Raw genomic sequence first — 14,478 nt, 5'->3', positions numbered from 1 at the left:
TACCCATTCCTATTAGCAATACCTTTGATCTTCCTGCATTGAAGGTGATTGGTGTTCCTTCCAGTTATGATTCTCAGCTCATTAACATTATGTTAATGCCTATCTATGAAAAGTTATTTAGTTAACACTTTTAAAATTGATAGATTGCATTGTGGCTCTCCTGCTTTGATATGTCTTGCTAAAGCATGAGAATTGTGCACATTGCTATTTGTACAAGGTGAGTCCTTTAAAAGAGGCCCCATGGATACAGAGTACACATGTTCCATGGGGCCTCTTTTAAAAGACTCACCCTGTAGTATTAAGCATGTTCTACCCAGTGGGACGCAGGTGGCGCTGTGGTCTAAACCACTGAGCTTCTTAGGCTTGCTGATCAGAAGGTCAGCGGTTCGAATCCCCGCAATGGAGTGAGCTCCTGTTGCTCGGTCCCAGCTCCTGCCAACCGGTAAATGGCATTTCCGTGTGCTGTTCTGGTTTCAGTGCTCCGTTGCGCCAGAAGCGGCTTAGTCATGCTGGCCACATGACCTGGAAAAACTGTCTGCAGAGCGGACAAACGCCAGCTCCCTCGGCCTGTAATGCAAGATGAGTGCCGCAACCCCAGAGTCGTCTGCAACTGGACTTAACTGTCAGGGGTCCTTTACCTTTTTTTTACCCATTAAAAGTTTGTATTTTTCCTACCCAGTTCAGCGAGAGAGTGCTGTTTTTCTAGCTAATACAAAAGTCATTCAGCAGGGGTGCCACACAAAAATCTCATCACAAACACACAAAGATCTAGCTTCTGGATTGTAGGAGCCACAACAAAATATAGTTCCTGGTATTAGCAGTAGGATAAAGATAGAGAAAATGCTTAACTGTTTCCCATTTCAGAGAGGAAATGGCTACAGTCATATAGAATCTAGAAGATATGGCTAAAAAGAACAACACAACACATCAAAACAGGTAAGATTTATTGTGAGGATATTACTATAAAGCATCCATATCTAAGTCAATCCTGGTTACAATGAACCAAGAACACAAGACTATCCCTTAAAATTCTAACTAACCTGTTTGGAATTAAACCAAACCAGGCAAATAATTCTCTATTATGCGATAGAATGATTTAATGACATGTTGGCATCAACCTTGTAATCAGCCACTGAATTATTTTTGACCCAATTAGACAAGACATACTCAGTGCACTCTTGCATGATCTTATTTCCTGAATGCAACATAGAAAAATAGGTCAAGGGATATTGCAAGCCTTTTGGGGTTTTTAGTATCACCATTACAACACACTCATTTTACATGCATACATTTGTAAGCTGTTACTTTACAACAGAATCTTTCCACCGTTGTATTTGTGCAGATGTTTGTCCTGGTCAAATAAGATTATATGAACGCTGTAGTCAGTTCAGCATCCAACATAACCAGAGCCGAACAGGACTAACAGCCTCTGAAATGTACTCTGTCCTTAATAGAAAGAATATAAGGCCCCATGGATATAATTTTAGAGATCTAGCTCTAAAGCCCACAACTCATTGGGATGCCTGTAAGAAAGCCCCATATCAGAGCCTCGGTTCTCCATCAGTGACTTACCTCACAGGGTTGTTATGAGAAGTGCTTTTTTCCTTAAAAAAAAATTAGGGGTACTCTCATTTTGACTCAAGAAAATCACCATTTTATAGTTCAAATCAGGAAAAATTAATACAGTAAATGAACAAAAGTACAAAGATTCACAAAATGTTTAGGGGTATGCATACCCCTGCATCCCCCCTGAAAAAAAGCACCGGTTATGAGGATAAATGAGATTGACTCAGATTTACACCAGGCTGTGAATCTAAGGGACATGGGCAGCGCTGTGGTCTAAACCATTGAGCCCTGGGCTTGCCGATCAAAAGGTCAGTGATTCGAATTCCTGCAATAGGGTGAACTCCCGTTGCTCAGTCCCAGGTCCTGCCAACCTAGCAGTTCGAAAGCACGCCCAAAAGTGCAAGTAGATTAATAGGTACCGCTCCGGCAGGAAGGTAAACGGCATTTCCGTGTGCTGCTCTGGTGTCAGTGTTCCGTTGTGCCAGAAGCGGTTTAGTCATGCTGGCCACATGACCTGGAAAAACTGTCTGCGGAGCGGACAAACGCCGGCTCCCTCGGCCTGTAAAGCGAGATGAGCACTGCAACCCCAGTATCGTTCGTGACTGGACTTAACTGTCAGGGGTCCCTTTACCTTTACCTTTATGAATCTAAACAAACAAGTGGAGTAAACAGCATAAGGCATAGATAAACTAGAACTAGCGTTATGCTGATAAATTAACCTGCATTTTTTTTCAACAATTTTCCAGCAATACTTAATTATTAGAGGGGAGAGAGCCTTTTGGTGAAATTTTCATGTTTGGGAGTAGGGTGGCTGAGGGGTGTTTGCAAGTGTATAATTTCTCCATTGGTCTGCACTCTGAAAAGCCCATAATGTCCCCATTGGGGCTTTCTTGTAAGCACAGGGAAGTTGAGAGACTGCTGATTGTGTGCTTGGCAACTGTTCATCTTTTTTTTAAGTGTTTTTTCCTTTTAAAGAAATCAGTGCAGAAAGATTTCTTTTTAAGCTAAAAAGGAGGACTTCCCTTAAGCAGAAGCAAGTGTGCCAGTCTCAGGGGCTCAAAAGCCAGACTGCTAGAATTCCTGTGATTCAACGCTCAGGTAAACACATTGTCATGTATCTCATGGAAATGTCATGGAGAGGATAGCTGGACCTTGAGGAGGAATGAGAGGAGCTCAGGGAGCTGCCCTTGGACAACCTTTTTGCTTGCCCAGTCCCAGGACTCTGACTGTGCCCTCCTCACTCTTCAAAAGGAAGAGGCTGGGTGGAATGCTGCTTGTTGGATCAATGCATTAGCTTGCACTTAGCTATGCATCTATACCTCTTCTGCACCTCCTGCACCTTGTAACCTGTGCATTACCTATGTACCAATCTCATCCACACATTAAAGCACTGGGCAGAAACCATGCTGGGAGTCTGAGTACTTTAGTCCAGCAGTGAGGGCCAGGAGAGACATCATAAAAGATTTCCCCATTGGGTTTCTTCAGATCAGGGAGCTGGCAGCACTGGAGAAATGCTTAATGCACATCACCAGCAGCCCCCTTGCAACAGTTAGGTAAGCTTGACCCCACACTCAACAACATTCTAAATAAATTCTAAAGCATACTGCAAATGAGGCCAAAAAAAAAAACCCAACCCACGAAAACTTCTTTTACAGGGGAACAATAATCTCAAGAAACTGGAGGACAGGTTTTAGCACAACACTAGCTAGGACTGTTGCATTGCTTATTGTTTTGAGTTACTCACTCATATGGCTGCTCATGCACCATATGAAGGGCAATTAAACAGCTGGTGCCTTTAAAGCCAGGCTTATATGCAACAACATTTTTTATGTGGGACTATGTCCCCCCTCATTAAAATAAATTGGGGCGGGGATGTTGTTTCCAGGAAGTAGATGGTAAACTTGGACATAGGTCCCAATTATTTCAACACAACTTGTTTCTACATAATGGGTCCAACCCAAAGAAATGCAAGAGTACGTAAGTTGTACTGAAACCAGTACAACTTAAATTACAGTTAAGTTTCCTTCAATAATTAGTACTGGATAGTGAACCATAAGAATGATAAGGAATGTAAGCTATGCACACTTCATGGGTCTCAGAATTTTTTTATCTATGTCCCTTTATTAGTGTTTCTTAACAAATATTTTTGATGCAGTTTTAGCAAGCTTGACAAAAATAAATAAACAAAGCTTTGTTGAGCTGAAATGTTTCACATGCATTATCTCAAGAATCCTTAAAACTGCCATGTGAGGTAGGCCAATAATACTGTTACCATGCAGATGGGGATGTGGTGACTGAGGCTGAGAGAACAGTGGCTTTCCTAAGGCCACCTAATGAGTCCATAGCTGAGGCAATATTTGAACCAGGGCTTCACAGCTCCCATTTGATTTATTTATTTATTTTATGAATCACAAATGGCACCGAGGAAGGGATCTTTATATCTCACACACACGCCGGGCTGCTTCTGTAGTCTGAATCAACCCTCCCCCAAAAGCTAAAGTGTTGTAACCAATGTTTCACCAGCAGGGTTTCACCAGTGCAACAGGACTTCCATTTCCTCTCTCCCCCTGCAGGCCTCCTGTTCTGTTCCACCAGGTCCTCCTACCTTGCAGAGCTGATTTTTGGGTGTGGAGGGGACTGGATGGGACAGAAAAGGAAGAGGAAGACCTAAGACTCACATGAACTGGATATAGCAGAATGGGGAACTAATAGCCGCAGAGAGGATGGGCTAGATGAAGGAAACCCAGTGCTACTGTTCAAATAATATTTAAAGCACCCTACATTGATTTCGTGTGTGTGTGTGTGAGAGAGAGAGAGAGAGTGTGTGTGTGTGTGTGTGTGTGAGAGAGAGAGAGAGAGAGAGAGAGAGAGAGAGGAAGATCTGATTACTAATCTGATGTGTAACTTGTGGTTTGGTCCTTAAATTACAATGTCACACCTAACTTTCATAAATGAAACAACTCTTTAGGTCTGTAGATGTAACAAAAGGTTAAAGTCATCTGTCACATTTATTGGGAAACAGATTTCATTTAATAATATGAGACATGTTTGTAAACAATGCTTAAAGCGGCACAAATAAGCAAACCTATAAGACTTTTGCTTAGCCTGCTACTGATTTTAAATTTACTTTCACTGGTCATTCGCACAGCTATGGACTCAAAAAAAGGTAAAATGGGGACGTGGGTGTCACTGTGGTCTAAACCACTGACCTCAAGCACAATCTCAACGGCATTTTTCTTCATGTCCTACAGACCAGCCAAACTGCACTACTACAGATAAACAAAAGCCATATTGTTTATACACAGACACACAAAAAACAGAGAAAGAATAAATATACATTTCCATGCACAACTTTACTTTATAATATTTATGTTCCCATTAGCAAAAATTTAATCAGACTCTTTAAACAGTTGAAGGAGGTTTTGTTCTTTAGCCAGAGAGGAACTTGCTCACAGTGAGGTTAGGTGTTTATCAAGAGCACTTTTGGAGTTTCATGTGGGCTTCTGATGAGTATTTCAGTAAATCTAGCTCCTGGGAGCTGCCTGGAGCCATGTGGGTCTCGCACTGATTCATCAAAAGCATGCAAAAGAGATGAGAGGAGTGGGGTCATAGCTCAGTAGCACAGCATATGCTTTGTAAGCAGAAGTGCCAAAGTCCAATGCCTAACATCCCCAGTTAAAGGGATTAGTTAGCAGGTGATATGAAAGACCCTGGATAGCCACTACCAGCCAGTGTAGGCAACACTGGCATTGCAGGGCATTGGACTAGATGACCCTTGGGATATCTTCCAACTCTACAATTCTAAGATTCTATGAAATAGTCTGACCTGGTATGCAGCTGCTTCCCATGTGCTCAGCATCAGTGATGGTGAAAATGGAGAACCTGATTTAACACATTACTTTTGGTCTTCCTGTTTTTGCTTCCAAAACATCCAGCTATGAACCTACAATGCAAGAAGCTCCAGTTTGGACAATTCCATCACTTGGAACATCCCAGTAAATGCATTTAAAACAAGTGGGACCTGAAACAAAATGTTGCAGCACTGCATACTCTTTGCACAATTTGCCAAGCAGCCAGTCACACCCTCTGTTAAGATATGCCATTCCATTTCCACTCCCCTACCCAATCCCAGTTTCCCACATTTTGTGCACACCGAGGAAACTCCAAGCTTATTTGGCTGTTTTGAAGTTTTCCCTGAGTTAACTTTCAGAATAAAGGTTAGTTGTACATTAGAGCCACTATCTGGAGATAACTTGCTCCTCCAAGCTTTTTGACTATGATATTGTAAGCCCTACATGGAAAGTCAGCTGCAGCAGATTGAGCAGATGAGACCACTAGCGGGTCCAATGATCAAGAAGGCAGTTTCAGCATGTGCTGTAGAGGGAAATGAGGGGCAGGTGGCAGCGGTGGAGGAAGTCTCTCTGGCACCTGGGGCGAACCGCCCATTAAGGGCGGGACGAACCTCCTCCAGGGGTGGGGGCAGGGCGCGCGGTGCCCATAGGGATGGGACAGGGTGCCCTGTGCCCTTAGGGAGGGACGATGCAGGACGGGGGCATGGCGCCCTTAGGGAGGGACAGGACGGGGTGCATGGGGCCCATAGGGACGGGGGGCGCAGCACCCCTAGGGACAGGGCGCACCATGGGGCCTCAGCCACCCTACAGCTGGGGTGGAGGCAGCAGGCGGACAGAATGGAACCTGAGGGTGCCCAAGACGTGTGGCTTGGGCATGCTGCAGGCCCAGCAGTGAGTGCTGCCCACCATTTTGTCACTCACCTCAGTGGGGGCATCCGGGGTGGACCACACCTACCGCACCCCCTTGCTACGCCCCTGGCAGGTGGGTCTCATCAACCTGGGAAGGTAGCCTATCTAGGAGAAGGAAAACTGATCCTAAACCTCTGCTACCTTTCAGGATATCTTTGGCAGGAAAAGGGCTTAGGAATAAACCCTACACAAATCCAGAGTGGAGTCCCTACAATGGTTGGATGGCACCTTGGAAGCCTCCTTCCAGAAACTCCTGCAGGCAAGCTGGTACCAAACGTATTGTTCTGCTTTCCTTTGGACCACATCAGTGAATCGGGGGGGGGGGTGTCTTGTCATCTGGGCAACCCAGGACCTTTGTACATACTGCTCAGGCTTGTACCCTGCGGAGGTCACTTTGGTACTACTAACACAGCAGTTTGACTTCATCCCCAGCTCGGAGACACACTCCATTGTCTCTCGAGACAGACGGATGCCAACTAAAGTTCCCAATCTCCCCCCATCTTCATGACCAATTAAAAATTGCTGAAAGTCTTGATGGAGAATTAATTATTTTTCTGCCTGTTTTAGCAATTTCAATGCACCGGCCCATAGGGCGCACCTAGTTTTTTTGGGGGGGGAATAAAGAAAAAAATTATCCCCCCCCCCCCAGGCGCGGGGCTGGGAACAAGCTGATATTCGCAAGCCTAGGTAGCCCGGTGCGCCCCAGGCTTCAGGATGCAGGCAGCTCTCCGCAAGCCTTGGGAGAGCTGCGCAACTTTGCGCCGGGCTCCCACGGCTTGCGGATAGCTTCCTGAAGCCTAGAGAGCGAGAGGGGTCAGTGCGCACCGACCCCTCTCGCTCTCCAGGCTTCAACGAAAGCCTACATTCGCCCCATAGGACGCACACAGATTTCCCCTTCATTTTTGGAGGGGAAAAAGTGCGTCCTATAGGGCGAAAAATACGGTACATTCTGTTCTTTTTTCATTTCCAAGAATGTACCTTGAAAAGTAGCTCTGATTAGACAAGCACAACTAATCTAATCTAATTTTGAAGCTATTAAGTACAGTATATTGTATTGATTGGTATTTTTGGTGGCTTTTTAATTTTGCAAGCCATGATTCAGAAAAGTGAGTGTTATTTTAAGCACACCAACATCAGGCAATAAGCCATTTGCATCAACTCCAAGGGGAATGTCAAAGGCAATTAATGCCATGTTGTGTTACAGTATGCCTTTGTATTTTTGGCTCAATTTGGCTATAATTTGTGTATTAAGAATAATGCCCTTTCACAGCATGCCTATGAAACTAAATGTGCTCAACACTTTCACTCCTAGCAAATCATAAGACAACCTGTAGGCAACAAAAATTTGGAAACCTGCAATGTAGGAGGAGGATTTGGAGTGGATAAATGGTGAGTAAGGAAAGTGTTAATCACTCCACTCCAAATCCCCCTCCTATTTTGCAGGTTTCCAAACTTCTTTTTGCCTTTCCAAATGTGCATTTTGGAAGCTCAAGGGGAGATAAGTGATGGGGAGAAGTACAATCTAGAGTAGAAGAATGACCAGGGCAGAAAAGTTTCAACGTAGCTCAACTGGCAGAGCAGGAGACTTAATCTCAGTCATGCTGGGCAAAAAGATTCCTGCATTGTGACAGCTTGGACTAGATGATCCTCGTGGTCCCTTTCAACTCTACAACTCTATGATGATTCTAACAAACCTCCCTGGCTGCTTCTCCACTTTAAAAGCTCCCTTCCCAAAGATGCTTTTCCCTGGGCAGCAGCAAAGAGGGGGGTTCACACATTTGTCACTGTTTCATTTCACAAACGTTTGTATTTGCGTGCGTGCACACACACAATGTGTTGTCAGAGTTCTGAATAATGAATCGAATTGTGCTGACAGATGGCTAGTTTAAATAATTATCTCATGAACAACACTTTATGAACTCTGGTACTTGTAACCAGCGTAAGAAGTTCTCAGCATACAATGCCTTGTTTTGCTTAATGCATTAGGAATGAATGGAACACAGAGAGAAGTTAAAGCACAGCTCATCAAATAGAGAGTGTATCTGCATGGACCTTTAGCACAGAAGCCACAGTGGTGCACCCTACCATGCACAACAGGTACCTAGCCAGAGTAAAGGATATCTACAATTGCCATCTTCTGGAGCTGTCTCTCTCCACCACCACCACCCCCAGCAACCTAGCATCTATTGACATTAATCCTGGAAATAACTTAGCTGCACATGCACCTGTAAGGGAGTACCTTATGTGCTTAAAGGAAAGGATTTATCTGTAGCAAACGTTATGCATGAATCCAGGCAATTAAATGTTACAGGCAGACAGCGCCTACAATTAGGCTGCAATGCTCGGAATACTTTCCTGGCAGCAAACTTCATGGAACACAATGCAACTTACTTCCAATAAAGTATGCCAAGGCTTGGTCTGTTAAATATCTGATGAGACACTGTGAGAGTTTTCCTAAGAGCTGCTAAAGCGTAAGGTATATAGGACAGAAAAACATGTGCTCTTGGGGGCTGGGTTATTGTTTTTGTTTGTTACTACAGTATGTTATGCATTTTTGTGTTTTTAGATAGTAACTCGCCCTGCGATCATCAGGTGGAGGGTGGTATAGAAATTAATCAAAGAAATAATCCAGCCCTGCATCCTGTTCTCACAATGGCCAACTGGAGGCCTGTGGGAAACCTGCAAGCGGGATCTGAGCACAAGAGCACTCTTGCCCTCCTGTGGTGTCCAGCAAATGGTATTCAAAAGCATTGCTGCCTCCAACTGTGAGGGCAGAGCATAGCCATCACAGCTAGTCACCATCGTCAGCCCTCTCCTCCTCCGTTGTCTGATGCTCTTTTAAAGCCATCCAAGTCTGTGGCGATCCCTGTGTCCTGTGGGAGGGAGTTCCGCAGTTTAACTAATGCACTGTGTGAAAAAGTTTATTTTATCTGTCCTGATCTTCCTACATTCGGCTTCATCGGATTGTCCAAGACTTCTGGTGTGAGAAAAGCCTTTCTCTACTCACTTTCTCCACGAGAGGGAAAATTTTATAAACTTCTCTCAAGCCACCTCTTATTCCCCTTTTCCTCTAAACTCAAAAGTCCCAAACGCTGCAAGCTTTTTCCCCCTCTGTGACTCCAGGAGGAAGGCTGGTTGGGGGACAAAGGAGGCGTGCGGCTTCAACAACAGCTGCCTCACTCCCGCAAGAGGATGCTGACCTAGTAGGTTGGGCTGCCACCCTCAGCATCCTTACTAGGTCAACTTCGGTCGGAAAAGTCCGCCGGGTAAACACGCGTCGCGCGAGGGCTGCCAAGCTCCGGTGGGCGGGGCTCCGGCGGGCGCCGAGCGAGCCGCGCGCCCTTGGCGAGCGTGCGCGGGGCTCCCCGAGGCCCTTTTCCCGCCTTTTCTTGACAGAAAACGACGAGCAGCCCTCCTGCCCGCCCGCCCGCCTTCCCCGCTCCTTGACCCCGGGAGCCGCCGCCGGGCTCCTTGGGGAAGAAGGGGGGCCCTTATGAGGGGGGGGGGGTCGCTTCTAACCGAAAGCTCAGCAAAAAGCCGTTGGGACTCACACAGTGAAGTGATAGACGAAGCACTTCCAGCCGGTGGGTCTCTCCAGGAAGTTGTAGACCCTGCCTTGGATGTGGCTGCGGCTCAGCAGAGGTCTGCGGACGCTGTAGATGGAGACGCGCGGGTCGAAGCTGACCGGAGGGCGAGGGTAGTCGCCGCCGCCGCCGCCGCCGCTCATGGCCACGGTGGCTTCGGGCCCCTCGACGTACCGCGCGCGCTGCTGAGTCGCGCAGCCGGTGCCGCCGGGCGTCGTCCCCCCCGCGGGCGCGGAGAGCGAGAAAGGCGCGTAGTGCGCGTTGGCGGCGTTCTCGGCCAGCTCCAGAGCCGAGGGTTTCATGCTGCCTTTCCTGGACGTGACGGACAGGCGCCCCAAGCTCCACGGCTTCCTCTCCGCCTTGGGCGAGGAAGAAGAAGACGACATGGTAGAGGCGCGCGCGCGGAGGCGGAGGGGGGGGCGGGATGCGGAGCCAGGCAGCGAGCGCGACGCCTCTCTCGCTCGCTCGCTCGCTCTCCTTCCCCCGCGGCCTCCGCTCAAGTCCCCGAGAGCTCGCCTTGGCCCCGCCCACTCCGGGGGAGGGCTCCTCGGGGAAGGCCCCTGCTCCCTCCGCCTCGCCGCTGCCAGCAGCCACCCAAGGAGCCCCGGGGGCAGCGCGGCGGCGGCGGCGGCTGCTCGTCCCTCACTCGCGCAAGACGGCCGAGACTTTCCGCAGCTGTGCAACAAGTAGATGTTCAGCAGGTGCAGAACTTGGGTGATTCATGATCAGTGGCATCTTCCTTGCCCTAAACCTGGCAGGCGTTGTGCAATCAACTGGAAGAAAATCCCTGCCATCCAGAGGAGCGCGGGCGAAATCAAAGCAATGTGCCGTTTTGATTCCATTTATCTCTTATATATACTATTTTCCTTTTTATCTTTTATATTCCTTTGAGGTAGGTTAGGCTAAAAGAGGGCCATGACGGGGAGGTGTTTGTTTTTGTGGTGTGTGTTTTTTGCAGATGCCGAGGGGGCGACGTAGCAAGGTGGGTGAGCAAATGATCTGTGAAACAGCAATTCCCTAGTTTGGCTCTCACCCCCTGCATCAAACTCACTAGGGCTGCAATCATATAGTCATTTATTTACCTGGGAGTAAGTCTTACTGAATTCAGTGGGATTTATTTCTGAATAGACATGTATGGGGCATGGGCGTAGCCAAGGGGCGGTAGGGGGGCAGTTGCCCTTCCCCCAAATCCATAAAAATACATAGCTAAGTGAGGTTCGTCGGCCCCCCAACAAGAGGCCTGCCCCCATTTCAAAAATCCTGGCTACTCCCATGGTATGGGGGCTGTGCCTTTGGTATATTCCTGTTTTCAGCCTCAGTGTGTGCCATCTCTGTACAGTAGTACCTCAGGTTAAGTACCGTATTTTTCGCTCGATAACACGCACCTGACCATAACACGCACATCGTTTTTAGAGGAGGAAAACAAGGGAAAAAACATTCTGAATGAAACAGTGGATGTATCATTTTTGTGCTTCATGCTGTGGCCACAGACATGTGATCTGATGGTGAATTTGGGGTGACCCAATGCAAAAATCCTGAGAATCCCTGTGGATCCATGCTTTGTAACCACGTTTTTGCACCATTGCAGCCCCAGGCAACAGTGGGTGTGTGATTTTGGGGGGGGCAGGCTGTAGCCATGGACATGCTATGTGCTCTGATGGTGAATTTGGGGTGACCCAATGCAAAGATCCTGAGGATCCATGTTTTGTAACCACGTTTTTGCACCATTGCAGCCCCAGGCAACAGTGGGTGCGTGATTTGGGGGGGGGGGCAGGCTGTAGCCATGGACATGCTATGTGATCTGATGGTGAATTTGGGGTGACCCAATGCAAAGATCCTGAGGATCCATGTGGATCCATGCTTTTTAACCACATTTTAAGTGGGGAAGGAAGGAAAAATACAGAATGGACAAGGAGCACGAGAGGGGTGTGCAGAGAAGCAGCTGGCTAAGAATGCAGGAGAGGGGTATAACGGGAGGGAGGAAAGGAAGGCAAAAGTTTTCCCTCACCTACCCACCCAAGCCAGCCAGCTCTCTCTCTCTCTCTCTCTCTCTCTCTCTCTCTCTCTCTCTCCTGCATGTTTTCAGCAGCACCGGAGCACAGAGACTTCCCCTCTGCTTGCCTGGAGGGGAGGGGCTTTCCCTGCTCTTTGTTCCGTTTGAGCAAACACAGCAAGGAAACAGAGGAGGGTGGGCAGTAAGACCCTGAGGCAGAATGCAGGAAAGCAGCCACTTCCTCTTTTCAGGTTTCCCTTCTCCGAGACGCGCGATTTGATTTTTGCCTGATTTTTTTTGCCATTTGGCTCCAGGGACCACACATTCGCTCAATAACACGCACAGACATTTCCCCTTCCTTTTTAGGAGAAAAAATCTGCGTGTTATAGAGGGAAAAATACGGTACTTAATTCGTTCCGGAGGTCTGTACTTAACCTGAAACTGTTCTTAACCTGAAGCACCACTTTAGCTAATGGGGCCTCCTGCTGCCGCCACGCCGCCGGAGCACGATTTCTGTTCTCATCCTGAAGCAAAGTTCTTAACCCGAGGTACTATTTCTGGGTTAGTGGAGTCTGTAACCTGAAACGTATGTAACCCAAGGTACCACTGTACTATTAAGACAACCAGGGACCACAACCACCCCTTTAACTTAAAAGGGGAAACCTGTGATCTAGGGGCTACATGTGACTCCACTTAACTTCATTTATGAGTCTTTTCCTGACTTTTTAAAAGCCTCCCTTTATTTTTATGTAGTTTCAGAATGATTGGTCTTTATTCCAGATTAGTTATCCAGAACACATTTGTCATCAGTTTCAGCTCCGCCCACTGTCAGCATGTGGCCTCTGGCAGATTCCACATACACACACACAGAGAGAGAGAGAGAGAGAGAGAGAGAGAGAGAGAGAGAGAGGGAGGGAGAGAGATGTGGGGGGAGAAAGAGAATGTTCCTCAGCAGGAAAAAAAAGTTGTCCACACCTGCTTTACATGGTTGTGGGAATTACTGAGATAATGTGTGTATAGATCCTTGAACATGGCAAAGAACAATTCAAAAAGAAATACAGTACATGGTAAACACCCTTGATGTACAGGTTGATATCCCAAGAAGCCCTGCCCTCTTGGAACCTTATAAATTGAAACTTGAGTGCTTACTCACACTTGCATCTCTTGGTAGGTTGGCAGCTGCCCATCAGCAGAACCTCTCGCAAGAAATAATGTAGTGATGGGCAGAGATGAAGTAGTGCCACTTATTTCACAACAGAGATTGTGATATCCTGTACTGTAGGAATCATAGAATCACTGAATCACAGAATTGTAGAGTTGAAAGTGACCACAAGTGTCATCTAGTCCAACCCCCTGCATTGCAGTAATCTTTTGCCCAACTATGTTCTAGTATGTTGCATGCCAAATATATAAGGCTTTTTTCTTCCGCTTCTAGACATAAACCCAACAAATAACCTAATAAGAAGAGCTAGGTTACATTAGCATGCCACTTTTATTTCGGAAAAAATCCATATCTCTTAATTACGGCCAGAATATTGAGCAAACTCTTGAGACTTAGGCTGGATGTTAAAGGAAAGAAAGAGAGAGAGTATGGGAGAAATGACTTGTTATTGCAGCCATAATGTTTGTATTGGTCAAAAGTTCATAGTCTTAGCAGGGGCATAGCTATGGGGATGTGACTGTGGAGGCTGCCATGAAGTCCCAGCGCTTAGCAGTCCAAGTACGTGCCCAGCTTACTACGTCAAGCAGCAGCAGGATGGACCATTTGCACACCAGTGTCACTTGCAGGGTCACTTGGCATAGCAGGATGAGGCTCTTGCAGACAATTCCTGTGCTGCTATTTATAACACATCTACTACTTCTAAAAATAGCCTCAATGTGATTTACAATAAAAAAGTATGCACTGAAATAAACAGCATTAAGGAGGGGCAGACTAACAAAAAGGCAAAACAAAATGAAGTGCTGGTACAGCCACAGCCATAATACTAACACACACACACACACACACACACACCCATGATGCTAAGTGTAAGGGGTTAGGATGCAGAGGAGCCAAGCTGCTATGGAAGCTCCCTCGTGTGGCTGCCAGTCAGTGTAAGGGCTGTTGAAACAGTATCCACTGAAGTCAATGGTGGTCCATTTCCTGGTGAAGGGTCCAATGTGGGCCCTTCTGCTGCATCAGCCTGGAACAAAATAAAGGGGGGGGGGTTATTGTCACTTCACCTTCTGCCCTAGCCAGCAGGAGCTGGTGGTGAATTCACTGCTCTACTGTACACCCAGACTCAGTTCAGTTTGCTCTACCTATTGCTAGAATCGCTGCAGGGGTCCCACCACCATGTCTGAACGTAATAAGACAGGAAGTGGCTCACAGAAGTTGTTCCAATTTAGGCAATACTGAGCTCGAGATAGACAAATGTTTTGACAGTATACAGTGGCTTATACCAACATTCTTCTTAAGTCCTAATTCTACTGTTTGATTCATTCTCGGTGTAATTCCTCTGCAACATATCAAGGAAGAATTTGTAGCTTGCCTTTTTAAGGCAATGGATGCTCTCTTCTGAGAATCTGGAAAACA

General features: G+C 46.8%; 1 protein-coding gene across 6 annotated transcripts in view; it reads right to left on the bottom strand.

The window, feature by feature from the left end:
* KCNQ1 (potassium voltage-gated channel subfamily Q member 1) overlaps positions 1-14,478 on the bottom strand; it is a 333,723-nt gene that overhangs the window by 271,412 nt on the left and 47,833 nt on the right. For 5 of the 6 annotated variants that reach the window (XM_083588441.1, XM_083588440.1, XM_083588442.1 and 2 more), the window contains 2 exons: positions 12,508-14,468; positions 9,878-11,239 (listed from right to left, as the gene is read on the bottom strand). In XM_083588441.1, the coding sequence (XP_083444567.1) occupies positions 9,878-10,296 (419 nt within the window). In that variant the 5' untranslated portion in view covers positions 10,297-11,239; positions 12,508-14,468. The remainder of the gene's footprint in view (positions 1-9,877; positions 11,240-12,507; positions 14,469-14,478) is intronic. The other variant, XM_083588439.1, reaches the window with a different exon arrangement.

This window comes from Podarcis filfolensis (assembly GCF_964270895.1).
Source record: "Podarcis filfolensis genome assembly, chromosome: 1".
Classification (NCBI taxonomy): Eukaryota; Metazoa; Chordata; class Lepidosauria; order Squamata; family Lacertidae; genus Podarcis; species Podarcis filfolensis.
This window is presented reverse-complemented; position numbering and strand designations above follow the sequence as displayed.